Source organism: Brienomyrus brachyistius, chromosome 8, assembly GCF_023856365.1.
Source record: "Brienomyrus brachyistius isolate T26 chromosome 8, BBRACH_0.4, whole genome shotgun sequence".
Classification (NCBI taxonomy): domain Eukaryota; kingdom Metazoa; phylum Chordata; class Actinopteri; order Osteoglossiformes; family Mormyridae; genus Brienomyrus; species Brienomyrus brachyistius.
Window position 1 is genome coordinate 559,471 of NC_064540.1, and position 23,192 is coordinate 582,662.

At 43.6% G+C, this 23,192-nt stretch overlaps 1 protein-coding gene across 3 annotated transcripts in view; it reads left to right on the top strand.

The window, feature by feature from the left end:
- Nucleotides 1-1,012: 1,012 nt before the first annotated feature.
- Nucleotides 1,013-23,192, top strand: part of chd6 (chromodomain helicase DNA binding protein 6) — a 54,720-nt gene continuing 32,540 nt past the window's right edge. For 2 of the 3 annotated variants that reach the window (XM_049021885.1, XM_049021888.1), the window contains exons 1-2: nucleotides 1,013-1,627; nucleotides 18,810-18,858. In XM_049021885.1, the coding sequence (XP_048877842.1) occupies nucleotides 18,832-18,858 (27 nt within the window). In that variant the 5' untranslated portion in view covers nucleotides 1,013-1,627; nucleotides 18,810-18,831. Of the gene's footprint in view, nucleotides 1,628-1,650; nucleotides 1,952-18,809; nucleotides 18,859-23,192 lie in introns of those variants that run through there. The other variant, XM_049021887.1, reaches the window with a different exon arrangement.

The following is a 23,192-nucleotide window of genomic DNA, read 5'->3' on the forward strand; positions in this document are numbered from 1 at the left end:
CATCATTTGAAAATATCAAAACACTCATTTTCACATAGACACTTGAACTCAATTGCTGATGGGCCATATCCAGGTTTTTGTGTAAAAATCCTGTTAACCTAGTTGCTTAGATATTTGTTTAGTTTTTATTCAAATGATAAATCACATAATATGTATTTTAAATATATTTATTTTACTATACTTTTACTGCACCCATGACCCTGACCTGTATACAGGATGAGAAGATAGTTGGATTAATTTTACTGCAACTTTTTTGGGACATAATACATAGGAGTAATTATTGCGATCATTTAAAAATCTAACTTGACTAATTATGCCTGGAGAACAGATATAAATGGAAGACGAAAAACAAACATCCTGTGAATACGTACACTGTAACAAAATTTTAAGTTGGAACCTAAACCAAAATAATAATTTTTATTATGTTATTCTCTGAGCACATGACTGCTGGTGGTTACTGAAACATCATTTAACTGAAGGAAAAAAAAACATATCAGATGCCTGCTGTATAAAGCATTTACATGATTATAATTACACGCTTGGTCCACCCCCCAGCAGTCTTTTACTGATTTGTATCATTTGTGATGTTGAAAGGAACAATGACTGAAACAGATTTCAGTTGTTATCCAAACTGTTTGGCATTACATTCCTTTTTCATCATATATTGGCTGGGAATTGGTGATCTGATTGGAATCACCTAATGTGTTACGTGCCTCTAATGTTATTCACATGCAGCTTTAATACATATATCACAATAAGGAAAATTTCAGTCATTATGTGCCATTGCAATCAATATAACCCACCACAGTACTGCTGCCTTTATGCATGAGCACTGTTTTCGATATAATGACAACGCCATTTTCATGGAGGCAGAGTTATATAGATACAGTGGCTAACCGTTTTATAGGGAACCTGTAATGCGGTTAGCTTTTACGTGTTTTATATATATTTATATATATAAAATAGGAGAAGCTGGCTGACACAAGGAGCCACAATGCAATGCGGGCTTCTACATTCCCACTAAACGGGCGGACAAGACTTCACGCCCCAGTTTGCTACAAATGCATGGTCATATGCAGGAAAAATTTAACATCCGGGAAACGAAACATGAGCAAAGACGTGGAATGTTAGACTCTTTTCTTAAATGCTGTAATGATGGAGTAAAGAGCACCATGATTGGTGGATGCAAGGAAGAAGAAACACAAAACCAACGGAGACCTAGCGTTGGTTTCAGGAATACGACGGACATGCATTAACAATTGTGCTCTCGAAAGAGAACAATACGCAGATTATAAGGATTCTATAGATTTTCCCCTGTCGGTTTTCGTATTATGCATGTTTCTTAAAAAGATACCAGTTGTAAAATAGCTCACATCGGTGGAAATAGCCAAAGCTGCACAATGGTCGCTGGGTCGGGCGCTCTCAGACAAACTAAAGCTGCCGTACTTGTTTGACAGCTCGGCATCCAATGGCGATGAGAAAAGAATCGGTCGCGTTTCGCGACAGCCAATGAAAAACGGAAAGGGGTGGGCCCAATTCATGTTAGGCTGCCGTCGCCTGCCTCCCAGCGCTAAACTTCACCAAATAATAGCTGTTTGTATTTTGGCTGCCGCAGTAGCCATTTTAGGTAAGTGGATCTTTTAACTTATTTTGTTTTTATTCCGCACCGTCAGGGGAATGAAATGCATGGCGGGGTTTGCGATTGGTGTACCTCAAACTCCGTGCATTCTTCCCCCCCACCATGAATGAACTCCGCGGCTCTTGTGTTTTACAAGGAATAAGAAATTGCACGGAGTTTTTTTCCGTCTCACCTCCCTCCTCCCCCCCCTCTAATTTTTTATGCATTTTTTCCTAACTGTCATGGCGTGTGTGTGTGTTTTTTTGGTGTCCTTGGGAATAAAGGCGGCGTGAGGCTAAGTCGATGCCCGGTCCGGTTAGTGTGGCTTCTCAGGTAGGTGAGGTCGCATCGTGGGGGTGGCGGCGGCGGCGGCGGCGTCCCTGCGCGGAGTTTTAACGGGGGTGTTAACACGTGTGAGGGACCGAAATATGTAAGACCGTCGCGGTGACATTAGGCTTAGCAGCCGGGCTAGTTAGCCCGTATAAATAGGACACTTTGCCGTCGGCGTGGCTTGCTGGGCTTTCCTGGTAGGACACCTACACGATTATACGTTATTATGGCTTTTCTTGCATGTTAATCTCATGGCAACTTCTATGCGGTGATGTAGGATTCTCCACGTTTTTTCCTCCCCCCTTTCCAAGGCTCCTTACCTGATGGCCTCATTGCCTTTTATAGTAAATGTTTATTTATTTATATATTTATTTTTTTTGTATGGAAAGCGCGCCTCTCTAACAAAGCCCCCAGCCGGCCAGGTACAGGTAACCTAGCTGGTTACCAAGGTTTGACAGATTACTGGTTACCCTGATCAACTGGACACAGGGGGGAAAAAATATCGCATAGTGAAATTTGCGTCTTTTATATCTTGCGGTATTTTTTTTTTTTTCATTTTTTTGAGGATAAAAGAAAAAAGCATGTCCAATGTAAACAAAACCATCTTAATTAATTCATTCATGTGAATTATTTATATGGTCTACACCGCTGTGATTTATTAGTATATATTACAGGACTGGACCAGCTACACTATATTTGTGATGGTCTGAAAGTTTTTAGTTAAGGGCTTTTTGGGGTCAGTCTTTGGGGAACTTTGACACAGTAAAGTGACTTGACCAAGGTATCCCGTCGGTGTTTCATTGTCACCTTTCCAGTTTGGGACACCAAAGGCCACAGTCACATATCCAGTGCGAGTAGGTCACTGTGGCTTTTGTGAATTCTGCCCACAGCTTGCTTAATATCTGAGGGTTTCTATAACTGCGGATGGAAGAAATCCTGAGTTTACGAAAATTCAGTTGAAGGTGTCAGCTCCTGATTGGTCATGGGTGGTTGTGTGTGAAAATGCACAGTTTGCCCCATAATGTCTGTGACATTCGTCTGGGGAAAGGTGACTCGGTTGAATGTTTGTGTTAACGATGGATGAATGTGTCAGCCTGTAAACACCTTTTGCATTCAGTGTAGCATTATATATTTTTTCAAAGTGTTTCCACAGGTACACACTTTCCTACTATTTCAGGTTAATCACCCAACCCATCCTGGGTTTTGAAGTGGGGGTCTTTAGGGAAACTAGACCCACAAAATTTGTGAACCACAAAATTAGCTACTGCAAATACTGAATCGTGTGTGTGTGTGTGTGTGTGTGTGTGTGTGTGTGTGTGTGTGTTTTTTTCTCTCAGGACTGTGGAGGGGAAATCCAGTATTTTTTCATTTTTTTTTTTTGAACGCGTTGTCATGCTTGCTACATGTGGGGAAAAAAAATCACTGGCTGATTTTTGTTTGTGGAGGTACTGAAGTGACAGGTTCTGTGTCTTTTCTCTTCAGATGTAGACGACTAGATACATTCTGTTGCCTGTGAATAGCAGGCCTTTTAAAAAGCTGAACGGGTTAATACTTACAAGACGGTAACAGTATTAATTACAGAGAACTGATTTGCACAAAAATAAAATCAATTGTGGTTCTTCAAAACAAAGTGGAATCACGGTGTTTCTTGGGGATATCGGATAGTGACATTTCTGAAGAACGAAATGCATTTTCTCTGTTCAGGGTACATGCAATAAAAGGTTCTCTGATTGGAAGGGCACAGTGTTTTTGAATCAGATATGCAACTATTATCGTTATTGGATATAACCTACCAGTGGGACTATGGGTCTTAAAGGTCACTCCAGACGGGGGTGACTTTTCCTGTTCAGGATTTGGAGATCTTGGGGATTTCCACAAACTGCTAAGCACAGCTAGAAAAAAAAATCACTGACTGTGACAGTTTGCCAGCTCTTTGTCGTCATCATCATCATCATCATCATCAACAGCATCATCACCATCATCATCCTCATATGCATCGAACTTGAGTGGAGTTGTTTCAACGGTTTCAGGAATGGCTAACCAACATGCCTGAGTGTGTCCTGAAAATGATCCAATAATATTGGTGAGAGAACTAGCTAATGTCACACTAATTGTGTGTAGGTGCGGGGGTCTCATTCATGGGTTCTCATGAGTTGGGGGAGGTGCTATATTTAAAAACCCTTCAAGTTTGCATTAGGCATTTCAAACTTGTGTGTGCCTCTATATATAAGATTATATTATGCGTGTGGCTGGGTCACTGTTTATACATAGACACATGCACACAAGCACATGGCCATAGATCTTCACACACAATCAGGTACAACAAGCTTCCAGTAGCTAAATATAAAAATGTTCATTGAAAAACCACTAAAATATTTATGGCACATTTTATACACAAGCCTCATGCACCATCTGCATATGAATTTATTGTTATATCTGTATTCTTGTCAACAAAATCTAAAAAATATTTTTGTGTTCATGTCCGTATAAGGTTTAATCAACAGGAATCTAAGTGAAGCATTAGCTAATTTATAATTTGATGCAATTTGTCTCTTAAAAATCAAACTCATGCACATGTTTTTGGTAGGGTATGCCCTTGTGTTGGATCAGTGAATGAACCACCTGGGTTAGCTTCATATTCTATTGGCAGAACAACTTTCTACCCAGATTTGTTGATTTTGTTTTTAAGAAAAAGCTTCTTAAAAGTAAGCACTGCACAAAGAAATCTGTGACGGCATTGGAAGAATGGCAGTGCAGTGCACGTTCAGTTTTCCTCAAGCGTCATCTGCAGTCAAACTTGTTAGAAGAAGATACTCTTTCCTATGGATGTGGGTTTGATTCCTGGTGTCGAGGAGGTCCATTGGGTGTTTTGAATGGCTGGGCTTCTCACTCGCTACTCTACGGTGATGTCCGTCATCTGCTGTGGCCCTTCTGGATCCGCGCTGCCCTCCAAGCGGATGACATCTGTGTGGGAGACCCTCATATCACGGAACAAAACCCGAAAGTGGATGGCTGATGGCACGACTGTTGGACAAGGCCCGTGTTGGCCTTCACCCTTATTGAGTTAGCTTGTGGGAGATTCTGATAGGAATAATAATTGTCCACTTTATAAATTACGTGAAAATGGGCAAAAATAGAGGGGGTGGGGAGTTCTTAACTGATTTCTGTTAGGGAGAAAGTTGACCAAGTGATGAAAGTAGGACGCTGCTGTGTATCTACAAAATAAATGATAATTAAGGACTTTATTTTTGTCCTGGCTGTGGTGTGCGTGCTTGTATTTGAGGGGCTTAATAGGAAAAGTGGGAGAGAACATGATTTAGTGAGTGTAATATTTTGTGTCAATGAAGAGTGCAGTTATGCAGATAGATGTTGCTGTTTGAATTGCTCATTTAGGTTAGTCACATTGTTTTTGTTGTAATGGTAATGTTACTATCATGATGCTTTATATAGATATCAGTGTTGTGAGTCGAAGTGTCTTACTGCTGGAAGTAATAATGATATTCAGGGCACATGATGCTTGCAGCAGTGGGCGGGTTCGTGGCTTGTGAGTGGCAATGCTTTCATACCTAGAGGGCTGGCGGTTCGAATCCTGCCTCCATCCTCTGTATGGCGTTCGTATATTCTCCCTGTGTGGTGTGGGTTTCCTCTGGTTGCTCTAGTTTCCACAACTGAAACACTTGCAGTTAGGCTATTTAGACTAAATATTAAATCTAAATCGCCCATAGTGTATAGGTGCATGCCCTGCAATGTGCTGATGTCCCATCTAGAAGTTTAGCCCAGCCTTGTGCCCTGTGCTGCCTGGGATATGCTCGAGGCCATGAAGACCCTAACCTGGATAAGTGGTTAGAAGATAGGTGGTGGATCTGCTTTCTTCATCCCTCAGGAGTACAAAAGCTGCACCCCTTAGAATCGTCACTCCCGTTCCCAAACCCACTTTAGTCATTATCCGGCCGGCTGCCACTCCGTTTCTGGTTTTTGTTAAGTTTTGAAAAGCTTAAGTGTCACGTTTCTGGCCTGCCGAAGTGTCAGTGTTTAACTTTCTTTTATCGGCGAGTGTGATTTTATGCATTTATAAAATGGATTATTTCACTTTTTCTCTGGAGAGTTCTAAAGTGCGCGGTATACTCCATTTTGTACTATGTTTATTCCAGGTGGCTTTAGTTCTCGGCGCATAGCGCAAAATAATAATCCGTAATTTATCTGATTAGACATTACTGACAAATCTTTAATTACTTTTCTAATGAATCTCTAGTTAATATATGAACTCGGAGGTGGGTCTTTTCTCCGCGCGGTAACTTGGCATGTATTATCTGATCGGCATTTGCTCTTGGCTTGCTTTTTTGTAGGATGGAAATTCTCGCGTTATGTCCCTGAAAGCATGTGCTAAAATGAATACATAAGTAAAAAAAAAAAAAAAACTGACTTAATTGTCAACCAACTAAATAAATCAAAGGGTTTTGGGCTTGGGTTTAGTTACATGGTGTTGATAGATGGATATCAGCTATTTCGACAACGCTGACAAAAAGTTGTAAATCCTTATTTGATTCGTAGTCAAATTGATAAGCCTAATACTACCTTTCCAACTAAGAAGTTTTTAATGATGAATAATGTTCATATAATGTTAAACAATTTCTGTTAGCTAGATTGTTTCATGTCAGTTGTGTACAAATTTAGCATGAATATGGTTTAGTGGGGGCGGGGGGTGGGTAGCTATGTAAGGGCCCTCAATAACTTCAGGGCAGACTGCTAATTAGTAGTTCATATGGATGCATTTTTTGGGGGCTTTTTAAATATACAAAGCTTTTATGATAAAAAATTTGGAAAACAACTAGATTGGACAGGCCTCCAGTCCATAGCAGAGAGTGCAACAGTAAGCAATTCATTAAAACACGTGTCTTTGGGATGTGGGAGGAAACCCATACAAATATGGGTGGGACATGTGTGCGCGCACACACGCACACACGCACACACACACACACACACACACACACACACACACACACACACACACACACACACAGAGCCCTGGAGGTGCGACTATTTAATTATTTGATCTGTATTTGGAGTAGGTCTAAATGCACTGCCAGTTTGTTGAGTACTTGGAGTTTATTAAGTTTTATTACAGCTTTAGCACGTACAGTAGACATAAAATACATGAGAAAAAATGTTCAGAATGGCAGCCAATTAAGGAAAAATATGAAAAAATGTCAAACACCCATGTAATAAAAGCAGTCTAATTAGACTCATCAAAATAGCCATGTTTTATAATCGTTGTAGCCAAACACACTCTGGAAGTTCATCCCCATACTCACAAATGACCTGCACTAGGCTGGCAGTGAAACCTTGTCCTTTCTGTCTAATTCATCCCAGATCAGCTCAGCGGGGTTAAGGTCAGGTGACTCTGCAGACCTTGTTACTTTCCTTCATCCTCCTTTAAATGGGCTATTTTACTTGGAGCACATCGCTTGAAGTTAGAAAAATGCAACAATACAGGGCGATCAAAAACTTTTGCCCAGAAGCGTACAGTCAGAACCTTCTAGTTGGAGCATGCCATGATTGCTATTCATCGTTCCTGTCTGGATTTTCTTATTTGATGGGTTCTGTAATGACACCACACATCAGAGCCCCTCTGTCTTCAGTGAGACTAAAGATGGGTTTTTTCACAGTGTGTTTGTTTTTGGCATAAAAGCGCAACTTAACATTGGTGATCTGTGTAGTACTTGGGAATATTGGTTCAGTAATTAAAGTTCTCCACCAGGGATGACTTTGCTGCCTAAAAATGTAGAAATTTTTAGATTAAAATAAGCTTTCATCACTCGTATTCTGATTATAACTTACATGTAAATCAGTTTATTTCCACTATCCTATATGTACCTTGGTATAAAAATATTGACTGTGCAAATCACATCATTCACCGCGGCCTCGTCATATTGCGATATTGCGAAACTCAAAGCTCCCCCTTCACCTTGCCTTTCTCCCCCCAGCCCCCATCTCCTCAGGGGTTTTGTTCACCTGGGTCATGCACCTCTTACCATCATATTGCCCAAAGATATTTTGTGCTTCCAGCTTGCTTTTGCGCAGAGGCCCCTTTTGGCTAAGAATTATTCATGCTTCTCTTCAGTGAGTTGTGCTGTAATGCAGCACTATCCTTTCATTATAACAAGGTTGCCTGAGTTTGTACACACCATCTCGTTTGAGATGTTGCTACTGCTTTGTGCCTTGGCATGGCTTCTTATGACTTGAGTTGTGAATGCTTGCATATATAAAGCATTGGGTAGTTTGTGCTCTAGCCTCCCATCCCCAGGGATTAAGGGTTTGATTTCAGGCTTTTGTGGAATGTGTGTGTGGAAACAGGTGGTTTGGCACCTGAGGTGTGTCTCAATCTCATATATATATACGATGGTGTGTCTATGCATCTAGTGATGGACTGAGATCTCATCCAGGGTGGTCCCCCTTCCTGGGATAGGATCATGGTTAACCAGCACAATTCTGCAAACTGGAAAATGGCTTGGATGGGTCTATCTAAGTATTTCTTTATATGCTATTTTTTTTTGATGGCTTCATTCCATTGTGGTGAAGAGTACCGTGAGGGAGCTTAGCACATGCCCAATCTTCTCTTGGGCAAAGTCGCCTTTTTGAGGATCTCCCTGTAGAAGCTGTAGATCCCCCTTCTTTCCTCCTCCAACACCACGCTTGCACTCTGTTGAATCTCATTTGTTGACAGTACCTATTAAGTGCCCTGTCTGTGTTTGCTGTAGCGGGAGGCCTGGCGTTTCTGTGCCGTGAAACCTGTTTGTGAAGCATGACGGTGATGGTCGTTTTAATCCAGTCTGTGTGCTGTAGGAGACTCAGGCTCCTTTAATGATATTTCTGCTTCCGTTTGTTAGCTGTGAATAAGGATGCGTTTATGTACACTGTAGCTCATATCTGCCTTCTGGCAGACGAGGATAATAGTTCAAAGAAATCTTTTTTGTTTGCAATGCATTCGTTTATAGCCACTCTGTTTGTTTGATTTAACTTTTATTTTGTACCAAAATGCAGAAGTTGTCGGGGTGTTGGAACATGAAAAGTCACGGTTCACTGTCCCCTACCTCCATATGTTAGTTGGTTGAGCCATCTTGTTTACACCTGTAAGTGTGTGCAAATTTCAATTGAGGAATTGTTCTAACAAGTCCATACTAGTTCATTAACTCCCCCCCCCCCCCCCCCCATTATATTTGTGTGTGTGTAGCTGTCCGGCATTCTTTTATAGAACGTAGTCTTATCCATCAAAGTGGCGAGATGGGTTGTTGCGTTTCACTTAGAAGCATTTCTCTCTCAGCCAGCGCAAAGTTCAGTTTGTACTTGTAGCATGTTTGTGAATAATAATGAAATGGACCGATGCCGAGTTATTGTCACACAAATGCGTCTTATTAGCTGGAGGCTGTCGACCTGTGGGGATTGCGAGGGGGTCCATGGTGTGGTGTTGCAAATTGAGAAAATGTCGGTATTATCATCCATTTTATGCAACGCAAAAGGAGTATTGCAGCTGCCCCCCCACCCCAAAAAAAAAAAAAAAGAAAGTAAGTCCTTAGTTTCTTCTTAACTTGTGTAATTACACATAGTTGGTGTTAGAGGGGCCTGGTGTAAGAGAGGCTGAAAACCCCCCACTTAAGGCCATTTTTACAGGGTTCTGGCAGCCCATAGTGCCTTGGTGTCTTTATTGACTTGCTCCAGCCTGAGGTGTCCCGTAGTTTGGGGTAAGGGAGTGTCTTCTCTTCTCTGGCATTCAGGCTGAATGTGTCCTGAGGAGAAGAAACGCCTCTCTCATTGTTTCTCTGGGCTTCAGCTTGGCGCAGTTCCTGGCACTGTAAGCTTTTGCTATTGCCTCTCTCCCCCAGGGCTGCGGGTTTGACTGCCGCCCCTTGCTGGGAGTATCGTATCGGGAGTTTGCAGGTCCTTCCCGATTCTTGCTCTGGCCACGCCGGATTCTTCCCACAGTTCGAAGACGTGTCGGTGGCTGAACTGGCGTCTCTGTATCGCTCAGGTGTGAATGCATGTTAGTTTTAGGCCGACACCTCCACCCAGGGTATCCTGTGCTTCAAGGAACCGGCTGTGGGCTTACAGACACCCGGAGTCAGAATCTGGTGTGGAAAATAGAGCAGAGCAGCAGTTACAGGGTGCTGTGTGCCTTATACTGCTTCAAAGGCATATGGTGCCAATATCTTAATTCATTTTCTGGCCATTGAACTGTCTCCTTTTAGTACTTTCTAGGAGCTTGTATAATTTGGTGGTTTTAAGATTGTTTTAATTTAGCAGACTATTCCTAAAGCCCTTATTTGTCTTTCATTAAAGAGATGCTGGTGCTTTAATTGGGCAAGATAACTTCCTGTTCATACATGGATACCAGATAGAGGGTGACTCAGAGCCGCTGAACGTGGAGTGCACTTATAGGTCACCCGTGCTGATGTCCTCACTCCTGCTTCAGTAACTTGGCTTCTCTGCTGAATCACTGCTTCGTTGTTTTTCCAGACATGCGTAGGTATGTTCCTCTTAAACTGGTGTAGTCTGAGTTAATTGATTAATTTTCATTAATGAAGGGTCCGGTCCTTCTGAATCTTCTCCTAGCAGCTTCTCCTTGTATCTTGGTCTGGATGCCTGTAGATGTTTATGAAGGAATGAAAAGAATTCTTTCTTATCCCCAGAGGTCAGGTGGTCAAAACTGAAGGTTGAACCTCGGTGTTTGCTGTGAATAAGTCTTGATTTGTTTTTGGATTAAGTAATTTGATTAAATATATTCATGTCAGGGAAGATTTGGACTTGTATCAGTTACAAGTATTCATTTGTGTTCTTTGGTCTGATTATGTAGATCCACAGCAAAACGTTGTATCATGTTATTAATTAACAGATAACGACTTGCGTATCCAAAGTAAAATGCGTTACGTAATGCTTGGATAGGGAACATTTGGATTTGGAAACATCTCAGCCTGTAAGGTCTCCTGAAGATATGTGTTTTATTATGTGATGTAAGTCTAAGGAAGATATATTCTGAGAGATCCTTGACCCAGACATTGACATGCACCATATTTAATCTGCCTTCTGTCTCTTGATATTCCTAAATGTAAATAAACACACACTATATGGACAAAACTATTGGGGCAGACCATTTAATCGTTGAATTCAGGTGTTACATTCAGACTCGTTGTTTCAGGTGTATGAACTCAAGCACCTAGGCATGCAGTCAGGTTTATACTCATCTGTGACAGAATGGGTTGTTCTGAATAGCTTGAGTTCAAGTGTGACCATAAGGTGCCACATGAGTCAGTTTGTGAAATTTCTTCCCTTCTAGATACTCCATGGTCAACTGTAAGTGGTATTTTTGCAGAGTGGAAGAGGATCAACTCGGCCACAAAGTGGCAGGTCATGTAAAGTAACATGGGGTTGCCGAGTGTTGAGGTGCATAGTGTGTAAAAGTCGCCAGCACTCTGACTCGATAACTGCAGAGTTCCTGGCTTCCTCTTGCATGAACCCCAGGACAAAAACCGTGCACCAGGAGCTTCATGGAATGGGGTTTCATGGCCGAGCAGCTTCATGCAAGCCTCACTTCACCAAGTACAATGCTAAGCGTCAGATGGAGTTGTGCAAAGCAATCTGCCACTGGACTCTGGAGAATTGGAAACATGTTCTGTGGAGTGACCACACGCTTCTCTCTCTGGCAGTCTGAATTGGTCGGATTATAGGAGAACACTACCTGCCTGACTGCATTGTGCCAACTGTAAAGTTTGGTGGAGGACTGATAATGGTATGGGGTTGTTATTCAGGGTATTGACTCACAACCCAAGTTCCAGTGAAGGGAACTCTTAATGCATCAGCATACCAAGACATTTGCTTCCAACTTCATGGGTTTGGGGAAGGCCTTTCTGTTCTAGGATGACTGCGCCTCAGTGCACAAAGCAGGGTCCCTCAGGGTCATGGTTGGGTGAGTTTGGTGTGGAAAAACTTGAATGGCACAGAGCCCTGACCTCAATCCCATTGAACACCTTGAATAGAGATTACAGGTCAGGTATTCACATCTAACATCGATGCCTGACCTCAGACATGCTCTTCTTCATGAATGGGATGAAAATTCCCAAAATACACACTCCGAAATCTTGTGGAAAGCCTCCCCAGAAGGGTGGCAGCTGTTATCGTTGCCTTGGGGGGGACCAGCTCCCCCAACTGATGCCTGTGGATTTCGAATGGGATGTCAAAAGATCCTGTATTTGTAACGGCCAAGTGTCCCAATACCTTTGTCTATATAGGTCATTTCCCTTAAAGCATGTGGTCCCCCCCCCCCCCCCCCCCCCCGCAGCATTACTGATTTTTTTAAAATCTTCGGTATTCCTTGAATCTTTGATGCTATGAAATGGTAAAGTCTACCTTTTCATTCGTGATCCCCAAACCATTAATCAGCGGATAATTATTCACCAATCGAGTAGCTTGTAGACGAGGTAAAACACACTTTTCTCAGAACTGGTCGTTCCTGTGCTGAAAACCCCTGGAAGTGCAGAAATGATTTGAAATAAATTTTCCATAAGTGAAATGCAGAGGAAAATAAATGGGCCAGTATCCATGCAATAAATTGATGTACCTGCAAAATGTACATTGTTACAGCTGGTATTTGAGAACAGTGCTGAACATTCCTTCTTGGCATTAATATGTCACTCTCTTAATTTAAGTTCAATACGGAAGGTCTGTATCAAGCTGAAAGGAAATGCATGTGGCTCGATGTCTCTCGTCTGATCTAGCACTGCTTTTTACCTCTTCGGTCGTGTTCAGTCCACGCTCAAGTCCAGCGTGTTGGATGCAAGAATTCAGGGCAGCAGGTGTGAAAGTGTGTAAGGATGGTGGTTCGTGTTGTTGCGGTTCCTGTTTGAACGGTGTACCAGGTGACAACATGGGGTGGTGGGGGACCAAGTCCGTAATCATAGTATATATTGAGGGGGACACTGTGAGCACATCTGAACATCCCCCCCCCCCCATTGTGCTGTAAGGGGGGGCCCTTATTATAATGTTGAGCAGATGCATGTGACATAGAGACTTCATTTATTTTTTATTACTTTTTTTTTTTTTTTTTTTACAAATGGGGGGGGGGGCTGGGGACACGACAAGAATTTTGATTTCAACAAAGGTGAAACAAGCAGGGAAACGCAACCGCAGTCAGGTCTACAGATGGGGCAGCTCTCGCTCTGGTGCTCTGGTCTCCCAAGGGGCAAAACAGAAGTTTGTTGTATATTATTGGTGAAGGGCTTGTCATGTGACTCTGCCCTACCCAAGGATGTTTCCACCTCCTCTGTCTTAGGGGTACGTAACCCAATTTGTTGTATAAACACGTTTGTAAATCATTTTGGAATAAACCATCAGTCTACCAGAAAGAAGCCACGTGACGTGTTCGGAAATACAGTAATTTGACACTCTACTAGGGTTAATGCAAGCGCTTCATGATGTTAGGAATGAGTTCGTAATTGAATAGTTATGTGTCATCTTAGTCATGTTAGATGACAAGATACAACTGAAAACACCTTTTGGGCCTGTATGAACACTGAACATTGACAGAGGTGTGTGTGTGTGTGTGTGGCTGCCCTGCCGGTGCTGCCCTACCTGTGCCTGTCTGCTACCTCAGTGGGCCGGCCTAGTGAGCCGGGGAGGACTACCTGTTGCCTGGTAATTGTCATGGAGATGAGTCTGTCTAGCAGCACTAAGCTTAAGTGATCAGTCATAAAACAAGATCAGTCATAAAACAGTCTGACCTCAGATTTTTCCACTGTTAGAATTTGGAGGACATCAAAGCCATCCCCCAAAGTTAAATTTATCCCGTTGAATTGAAAGAAACTGCTTTCTAACGGCCATTTTTTTCTGTCAAAAAACTCTGATTCACTTTAAATGGAAAGCCACGTGAAAGGTGCTCCCGCGACTTGATGGGCCCGCCGAGGTGGACAGACCAGTGATTGTTGGCACGTGGATGTTTGTATGGACTTATTGCTGCTGGAAAGGCTGCCGGCTCCTGGGAGCGAGAGGGGGAGGGCGTCTCTGTCTTCCTCGTCAGTTTTCATTGGCTGGCGTCTTGTGACGTGCAGGTTTGAATGATTTTCATAAGGAGATTAATGTTCAGTCGAATCTTTCCAAAGTCAGTGGGCTTTACTCTGATTTTACATTGATTTATCAGGCTGCTAATCACTGTGAGAAATCTCCATTTACAATGTCCAGAATTCTTTATCAAACCATTATCTCAAAACAGTGTTCGGTTCTTCAAGATGGCTAAATACTGATTATCATTCCTCAGTATTTTTGACATTTTATATTTCATTACAGATTTACATCTTCAGCAAATATTACTGATTATTTACATTACATTCAGGGTTGCACGATCCTGAAAAAAATATCGCGAATTGTGATTCTTTTGCTTAGAATTGAGATTGCAATTCTCTGTGATGATTTTTTTTTTTTCTTCTTAAATTTAAACGTTTATTGCACTCAAACTTCAAAAGGAAGCACAACAAAACATGTCTGTGCCAAACATACGACTGATCCAGGACCAGCAGGTCAACTTCTGACAGCAGATAGGATACAGTCAATTGGCCATTCAATTAGCGTAACTAAAACATACCACAAGTTCCAGTGCCCAAACTGCCAGTGAGGTACTTTTTGGTACTTTAACATAAACTTCTCAAAACCCATCTAGGAATAATTTTAAACAACAAGGATGAAATTGATTGATTATCACGGAGAATGTCTGCAGCACTCATACAAAAGCAACGGAGGTAAACTTTATACTGATTTTTAAACATTTAGTAGATAATCTTGAAAATGAATAATCATTAAAACTACAAAACTATACATTTTTTTTTCTGTGACAGCGTAAAAATGTAGCGAAACCTAAACTCTCTGTGCTGTAATGTCCGTTTACAGAACTGAAGGTAAGAAAAAGCCTGATCTTAATCTAGCTGACTGGAAGTATGAATTGCACGTGCACAACAGCCGATGTTGTTGTTCATATCGCACATCATCCAGCCCTATAATACACTGCAGCCATTTTTCTAATTCAGTGCAAAATAACCCGCCTCGCGTTGTGATGTCATTCAGTGCCGGTGCCAGGGAAGACGGTGGTGCAGGAGGTAGTGCTATCGTTCGGCAACTGGAGGGTTGCAGGTTTGAGCCCTGGTTCCTCCTGACCCCATCAAAGTGTCCTTGAGCAAGAAATTGCTCCTGGTGAGCAGGTTGGCACCTCGTATGGCAGCCTCCACCACCGGTGTGTGAATGAGTGTGTGGATGGGTGAATGTGAGGCATGAAATGTAAAGCACTTTGAGTACTCATAGGAGTAGAAAAAGCACTATATAAATGCAGTCCATTTATTTACCATTTACGCCTGTGGAAAACCAACACCTTGAAGTGCTGTACTTTTGGTACCTTCTTGAAGTACCAAAAATATGGTACCTGGTGTGGTGGGAGAGCCCCCTTTAAAGAGAGTGCAGAATTATGGGATGTTTGAGACACTCTGGGGAAAAGTAGGAGCGCTTGTTTTGATGAAGAACTGTAGTAATTAAGAAGGGAGTTTGTGGTATTTTTATGATTAATTGTGCAGCCCTAATTACATTGACCCTGAACATTTCTCAAGTGAAGCATCCATCCATCCATCCATCCATCCATCCATCATTTGCCTGACGGTCCTGGAGGCTTGCTGAATCAAGGCTGTATGTTACCTGGACTTTATCCCCAGCAGCATAAGGAACAAGCCTGGCTCATCCCCTGTGTGGCATAAAAAAAACAAATCTTTATTTTGCTATCAGAAACCCCGCCATGTTGTTATTACTTTTTGATAAGGTTCACAGGTGTGTCACAAGGAAACCAATTATCCTACTGCACCTGGAACGTGTCAAACATCTGAGTCCGTATGTAGAGATTTGTATGATTTGTAGTTTCCATGTTCTCTTATCTGTGTCATCCTTAAAGACTAGGCAGTAACAACCAGGCTTACACAAGCACCTCTTTCTAGACAATAGGTGCTAAACAAACCTTTCAATATGGCCCTATCTTTCGACTTCCCCGGTACCCGCATTTACTCAAGTCTTTGCCTATGTAAAGCAGATACAAAGCACGGGCAGCTTGAGGGTGAACGCTAAAGGCCGGGGTGATGTGTGCACGCATGTGACTGCTCTGCTTTTGCACATCCACTCATCTTCCATGCTGCTTACCCAGGGCAGGGTCACGGTGACCCCGGAGCCTGTTCCAGGAAGCACAGGGCTGGGGAACACCCTGAATGGGATTGCCCCTCTATATAAATCCTGCTGGGTGAATTACGCTTGTCAGGCTGTTCGGGGCCTTTCGCTCGGGAAACATCAGGCATGTGTCCCACTTTCTTAAGCTGTCCGACTCGGTAATCATTTCGAGGGATTTACGAGACCCCCACACCCAGACAATCGCAGCCAGGGGTTGGTGTCGTGGGATGAGGACATGTTTTCATCAGCCGTCTGCCGTTAACGCTCATGTGACCGCACGGCTTGGCTCTGCATGTGCCGCATTTCGCTGGTTATTTGTTTATTTGCCACCACATTGTGGCATGTGCGTGGTAGGAGCCTCTCTTTGAGCGCGTGACACGCAAATGAATTGAATTGCTCAATTGACTCATCAGGACTGTCTCATTCTCACTCGGGGAGGGGGCTCGTGTTGCTGGGACAGGCAAAGGCAAATTTATTTATATTTTCATATACATTCAAAGTGCTTTGCAGAAGATAAAAACGTATGAATGTTAAGAATATCGAAATTGACATAAAACGGACATTTTAAATACATTAAGGAAAGTTGCATGCATTAAAAATGTTCATAAATCGTTAAAGCCAAAATTACAATAGTTAGCCAAAACCATAGTGAAATAAAAAGGTCTTAAGCCTAGATTTAAAAATGGCTATAGCTGGAGCATGTCTAAGAAACTCCAGTAGTCGGTTTCAGCTTTCAGCAGCATGATAGCTGAATGCCATTTCACCCTGCTTAGCTCGAGCTTTAGGAACTGCCAGTTGACCAGTTCCAGAGGATCTATGGGTCCTGCTGGGTTTGTAGGCTTCAAGCATCTTAGAAGTATTTGTGACACTTAGACCATTAAATGATTTATGGACAATTAACAGTATTTTAAAATCAATTTTATAGCTGACTGGAGGCTGACGTAAAGCCCCTCGTGTTGGGGTGATCGGTTTTAGGAAGCAAACTTACAGCCGCATTTTGAGTAAGTTTCAATTCTCCGATTGTCTTTTTAGGGAGACCGGACAAAAGAGCATTGTAATAATCCACCCTACTGGAATTAGGAGCGTGGATTGTTTTCTCAGTCTTGATTGGAAATAGACCCTCTGACTTTGCTGATATTTTTAAATGGCAGAAGGCTGACCTAGTCACTCCTGGTATATGGTTACTAAAAGTTGTCCATTAAAACGCCATGCTTTCTGACCTGGACGATTGTCTTCAGAGTCCTGGATTTATGATAAGTGTCTATTTTAAACCTATACTGCGTTTTTCCATGTGAAACTGAAGGAAGTTTTACCGCATCCGTGTATTAACTTGCTCTGGATAGTTACGATGTAGGTCAACGAGAGTTTGGTCATTAGAGGATGCAGCTTTGGGTATCCTCATGGTGATTAGGATGTACAGTATTGTACATATTACAGTATTAGTACAGTATTAGGATGTACAGTAAAATTTGACCCAAAGGGAGCATATAAAGGTTAAATAGGAGGGGCACAAAAATTTGTTTTGTGAGAGACCATTTGTAATATCTGTACGTTTTGATTCACATATATCATAAGTAACAAAACAGGCCCTGCCTTCCAAATAGGACCAGGTTCCAGATAATCCAACTCAAAGTTTTCACCTGACTTTCTGCTGTAAAATGTCGGGTGATACTTTTTTTAAATTATTAGTTTTTATTTATAGTTAGCCGTTTATGGAGAGGCTGGGTTGACCTCTGGATGGCCTCTGGTTGACCTCTGGTTGACCTCTGGCCCTGTGCACTGTTCCAGTCGTACGCAGCGCGTCCTCATTTGCATCAGACCGACGGGGCACGATGACTCACTCATCATACACTGCACCCTGCATCATACACTGTAAGCAGGCCTGACAGCTGGAGCAGCATCATGAGACATTCAGGTCTCAACAACTCATTAACTTTTTGGGGGGGAACTAACCAACCCCCTCCCACCACCCACCCCCCCGAGATGAGCGGATTATATATGAATTTGTGTGTGCATGTATTGAATAGAAACCTCTACTTATTAATGGCTGTCTGCAGTAAGCACATTTACTGGAAAGTGTACAAACTGGCCCAAAACACTTCATATTCAACTTTTTGTTTAGAGATGTTACATTTTTATAAATTTTTCCATGAGCATAAGGGATATTTTTTGCTTGTTTTGCCAACCTGTACCTAGTCATTATGTCATAAAAAAAAAAAAACATCGAAATGCACCGATTAAATGCTTTTACCAAAAAATACTGACCAATTTCACAAAATCCCCTGAACCTAAGTATCCAAATAAAGCTTTGACAACAAAATCTCACAATCGGTGCCGGAAACCTGCTGTGCAAATGAAGGTGAGGCCCCCTCTCATCGGGGCATGGGGGCCGCTGGGGGCCGTGTCTGAAAAGCCGTTTAAGGTGATGACTTGGAATGTTTTTTATTTTCATTTTCATTTGATATCGAAACAAAGCATTCTGACTTATTAAATCTCACTAATTTTCTATTTTTATCTGCCATTACCTATTCTTAAACCTCCATATTTCCACGACGCTAATTAATAATGATCGTGGTGTGATTTGTTTTTATTTAAAATTAACAGACTTCTTTGTTCTTTGTTGTAGATGCAACAAGGACTAGGAAATAATGAAAATACAAAAGAAAGACAAACAGGTCAGTATCCCAAGACCCCCGCCACTGTCCCTCCCAAACGCCGCAGAGACACTGCCCTGCTTGCCAGTTGCATTCGTTTACTGGGGTGATTTAAAAGCCGAGTGTTGAAACGGTTGCCCGTTTCTCTAAAGCTACTGCGGGGCACGGTGGATCCGAGAGCTGGGATGCTGCATGTGGCTTCCTCCTCCCCGTGCCCTGCGGAGCGGATGGGCACTGGGGCCTGGATTCCCCTTCCCGTAGGGATCAGCCCCTGACAGCCTTAGGACTGTGGACCCCTTCTCCAGCTCTGAGCCGTCCGTTTGCTCTCTGGACAGTGCTTTGGGATGCAGTCATTCCTGGCGGGTTTGCGCTTGCCTCAAGCTGGAGTTCCCTCTTCTACTCGCTCTTGTATCTTGTTTACCTCAGCTTTTTTTTTTTTTATTGATCCTGCTTTCGCTTTTTGGGTCGTTTGCTCTCATTTATGCTTCTAGTATTTCTCTAAGATCCTGTGATTTCAGTTGCATCAGCGTCGTCTGTAAAGCACAGAAAGTTTACAGCTGGCTGTCAGGTGAAGTGCGTAGCATCTGAGGATGATCTCTTAGAAAACAGGGATGAGTGTTAGTGGGAAAATCCTATTTCCCTCTCTTTGCAGGTGTGGGATTATCTGTTCCTTTATTCCAGCGGTAATGCTTAAGTTCTCAAATGCGAAGGTACCTTCATCATTCCCATGGTGCCCAGAAAAAGCTCTCGGTTGTGTACCTTCTACCTCGGAGGGACCCCTGGTGCAGCAATATTTAAATCTTCAGTCAAACCCGTTTGACAGATTCGTCAGTCCCCGCTTCTTAATGATCTTCTGTGTAATTAAACAGGGCCTGAACACAAGCGTCTTCACCAAAATAATAAACAGTCTCTGAGAGGTACCGACGGGGAAATGTAACTTTCTTGCAACAATGCCACCATTGTGATGTCATTAATTGTCAGAGAGATGGCTGCGAGGGGAGGCTTCATTTTTATTGGCTAACATAGAGATGTGGGTGGGACGTCATTGGCTTATTTTCCTTATACGTTTAACTATTTGGGCAGACGTAACACAGCTCTAAACTAAGACATCGTCTGTACCGTGTGCTGTGTATTTGTGTCTGATTCATGTCCAGTCATTGCAAGGCTTAGGAGCAGGTGTACACTTTTTAAAGGCTACTGGAAATGCTATGGGCATCATTTCAGTCTTAACACAATTATTAGTCAATTCGCTTTGTTTTCTTACCTTTTCATACCTTTTGTGGTATGGACCCTCCAAAGCCTTTAACTGAAATGTAGCATCAACAAGGGCATTATGGACAGGCGTAATAGCGGACATTGTCATATGGTACAGGTGGACATTGATTTGGGGTCCCCGGGGAACCCAAGGGCAACCTTCAATATTAGCATGCTAAACATCTATAAGAGAGCAATGGTAGGACTTAGTTGTCCCCTCCCATCATTAATCATTAGCATAGGCAACATACGGCATCTACATATTGTGTTCGTCAAGATTACAGAACTTACAGCCCCAACTTTCGACATCCTGAGCTGTAGGGATCCTATGTTGGTTATGTTCATCGAGGTTAACTTTGTACTGAAGAATGAGCCTGAGTTTCGTGCAACGCCGACAGGTCTTCAGTGTCGTCACGAACAGGTCGTCTTCATATCTGATTTGATGAATTTAGTTTCGTGCCTCTATTGGGTGTGGTGGTGGTGGGCGGGGGAGGGGGGCTCCTGAAATATGATTGGTAACAATGGTGGGATGGAGAGTTAAATTTATTACCTTAATGAAAAGTTTCGGCCAATAAGCGGGAAATTCACCCAGGGATGGAGCTGCACCGAGCCATGCTGAGCTCAAGAAGTTATATTAAGTATTTTTATTTCCGTAATGAAGACTCTGGACTCTTGCGCGTTAATTTATCTCAGCTATTGTGTGGAATTTTGTATAAGAGAATTACAGGGAGAAATTGCTGTGTCTGTGTGTCATATTTGTGGTATGTACAGGGGTTGTATTATTTTCGATTTCTGTTCTGCTTTGGAGCTCTAATGCTAGCATTTAATAATACATGGTGCAATAATGCAACATTTAAGTAAATGTCAATATTTATGTGAATATTTATGGAAACGGTATGTGACATTTTAGTTTATGAAATGCATGTTTTGGGGTTAAATGTAAACAGAATTGGTCAGGCGAGTGTCTGAATTCGGTAAAACCATTGACAGTCATTTCCTGTTCCCTGGTGGAGAAGGTAGGGGGATGTTTAGGGTCTAGAACGATCAGAAGCAGGGGTTTTAAACCAGTATGTCTCTGCTGTGTTCTCAGACTTAAACACTGTCTGTCTCCCATCTAATTGCTAATTCCCGCACATGGAACCCAGTCATGTTTTTTCTGGGCTGCGTGGAGGCACATTGGTCTCAATTTTCTGAAGATTGGATTTGATATTGACATTCTCGACACGGGTTGTTTGTCGTCGAGGTAGCGCCGGGTAATCGATGGCCCCCTTGGCTCGGGCCCGCAGATCAGGTGTGGAGCGCTGCCGCGAATGACCACCGGGCGGATCGGGCTGCTGCCGTCCCGTGTGGAGCGCTTTTGGTGCCGCCAGGGCACCGAGTGCGAGAGCTTGGTGGGAAGCTGATCTCATGTTGACGTTGCGCCTTGTCCTTCCTCAGTTTCCCCGTAGAAGGCGGCACATGGGGAGGCCTCCCTCGTCAAGCTGCGTTCGGCTCTTTTGGTTTGGAATATTTTTTTCTTTCCCTTATCAGACCCCCCGGGCCAAATGACAGTAAACATGTTTAGCGTATGTATTAGGATTCCCCGACAGGCCCCCCTCCCCCCTCCATGCCCCGCCTCTTTCCAGCAGCCTTTTGTCTGAACGGTGTTTTTGCTAGTGGCACTTTGCCTGAAACTGCGGTGCTGGCATTGATGCGACTGCGGCTGCCGCCTCTACTATACGGGAGGGAGCCTCCATTGATTCCGAGGCAGCTGGACTGCAGCCTGTGTGTGCGTGTGCGTGCGCGTGCGTGCGTGTGTCTGCTTTGCAGGATGTCTGGCGAACGCGTGCACTGCAGAACCTTGGTGGAGCCGCGAGCTTTGTGTGTGCGTGCGTGTGCATGTCCGTCTGCACCCTTAGCGCAGCAGCAGGCTCGCACTCTCTCACGCTCTGCTTCTCTCTTGCTCTTGGCCAGTTGCGAGCAGGCAGGCGGGCGCACGGGCAGGCAGCTGTGTCCGGGCATGAGCGCGGACCCCAGGAAACCGTGGCCGCTCGCCTGCAAGTCCGAACCCCGCGACTGAGTGTGACGATTAGTTTCAAGGTGACCTTCTGCTAATGCTTTTTTAGCTTAATCTTTAACGTTCGTTAATATGAGCACCTCCCGGCTCACAGCTTCTGCCCTGAAGGCCAGGCTGACGCGCATGAGCTAAAGCAGGGGGTGTCACTGGACCCCTAGTCCAAAGTGATCCCTCGCTCTGTCCAGTTTGGAGCGAGACGGCACGTGCACGCACACATAGAAGCACAAACACCCGCCATGCGCCACCTGCCGGCACCGCAAGGGTTACCTCGGAGACGGTGTTTACGCAGCCGCTTCCTGCGGCTTGGTACGAAGCCTGTTTCCGTGGCGACGGCCCTGCTTCCAGCCCGCTGTGGAGCCTGCGTGATTCATTGACATTAGCCGCGTACCTGTCAGAGTGCGGCAGCGGCTCTGCCCCGTTCGCAGACGCAAACAGAAGTCCAGCCCCTTGCCGGCTCGCAGGTCAGGCCGCCACGCGGGAAAACAAAACCACCGGCAGGCGTGCGGCCGTTAGCGGGAGCTGTAGTCCGTCCGCGGTCGTCCGCGTTTACCGCTGCTTTTCCTCCGTTCCTTTAAAGGTGAAATAATATCACGATGATCAGTCACAACGCTGAGCTGTCGCGGTGAGTAGCCTGTGATAGGGTTCAACATTTTAAGTGTATGTATGTTTGTGTGGCGCTATGCCGAAAGTTTTCTTTCCTTTTATTTTATAAGAAGATGTTTAACCCTAGAATGCTGCTGTGACTCCTCGCTCTTCCCAGTCCCGCTCACACTGCGACGGCTCCAAAGCCAGAGTTCACTGCCTCACCACTCCCTCCAAAATCCCGTTCCCAGGATTCCTCTCGCACTCTGAGTCCAGCCTCTCCTCGAAGTTCTGGGCCTCAGTTACATCCTGGGGGTCCTGATATATCGCGACTTTGAGCGAGACGCCAAACCTCATCCGGTCTGTGTTATTCTTTGGATCTGCGCCTTTAAATGGGTCTCTCTTGTTTTTGGTGCGATTTTTCCAGCCCAGCCATTCAGAGCATTGGGGCTCTTTTTGATTA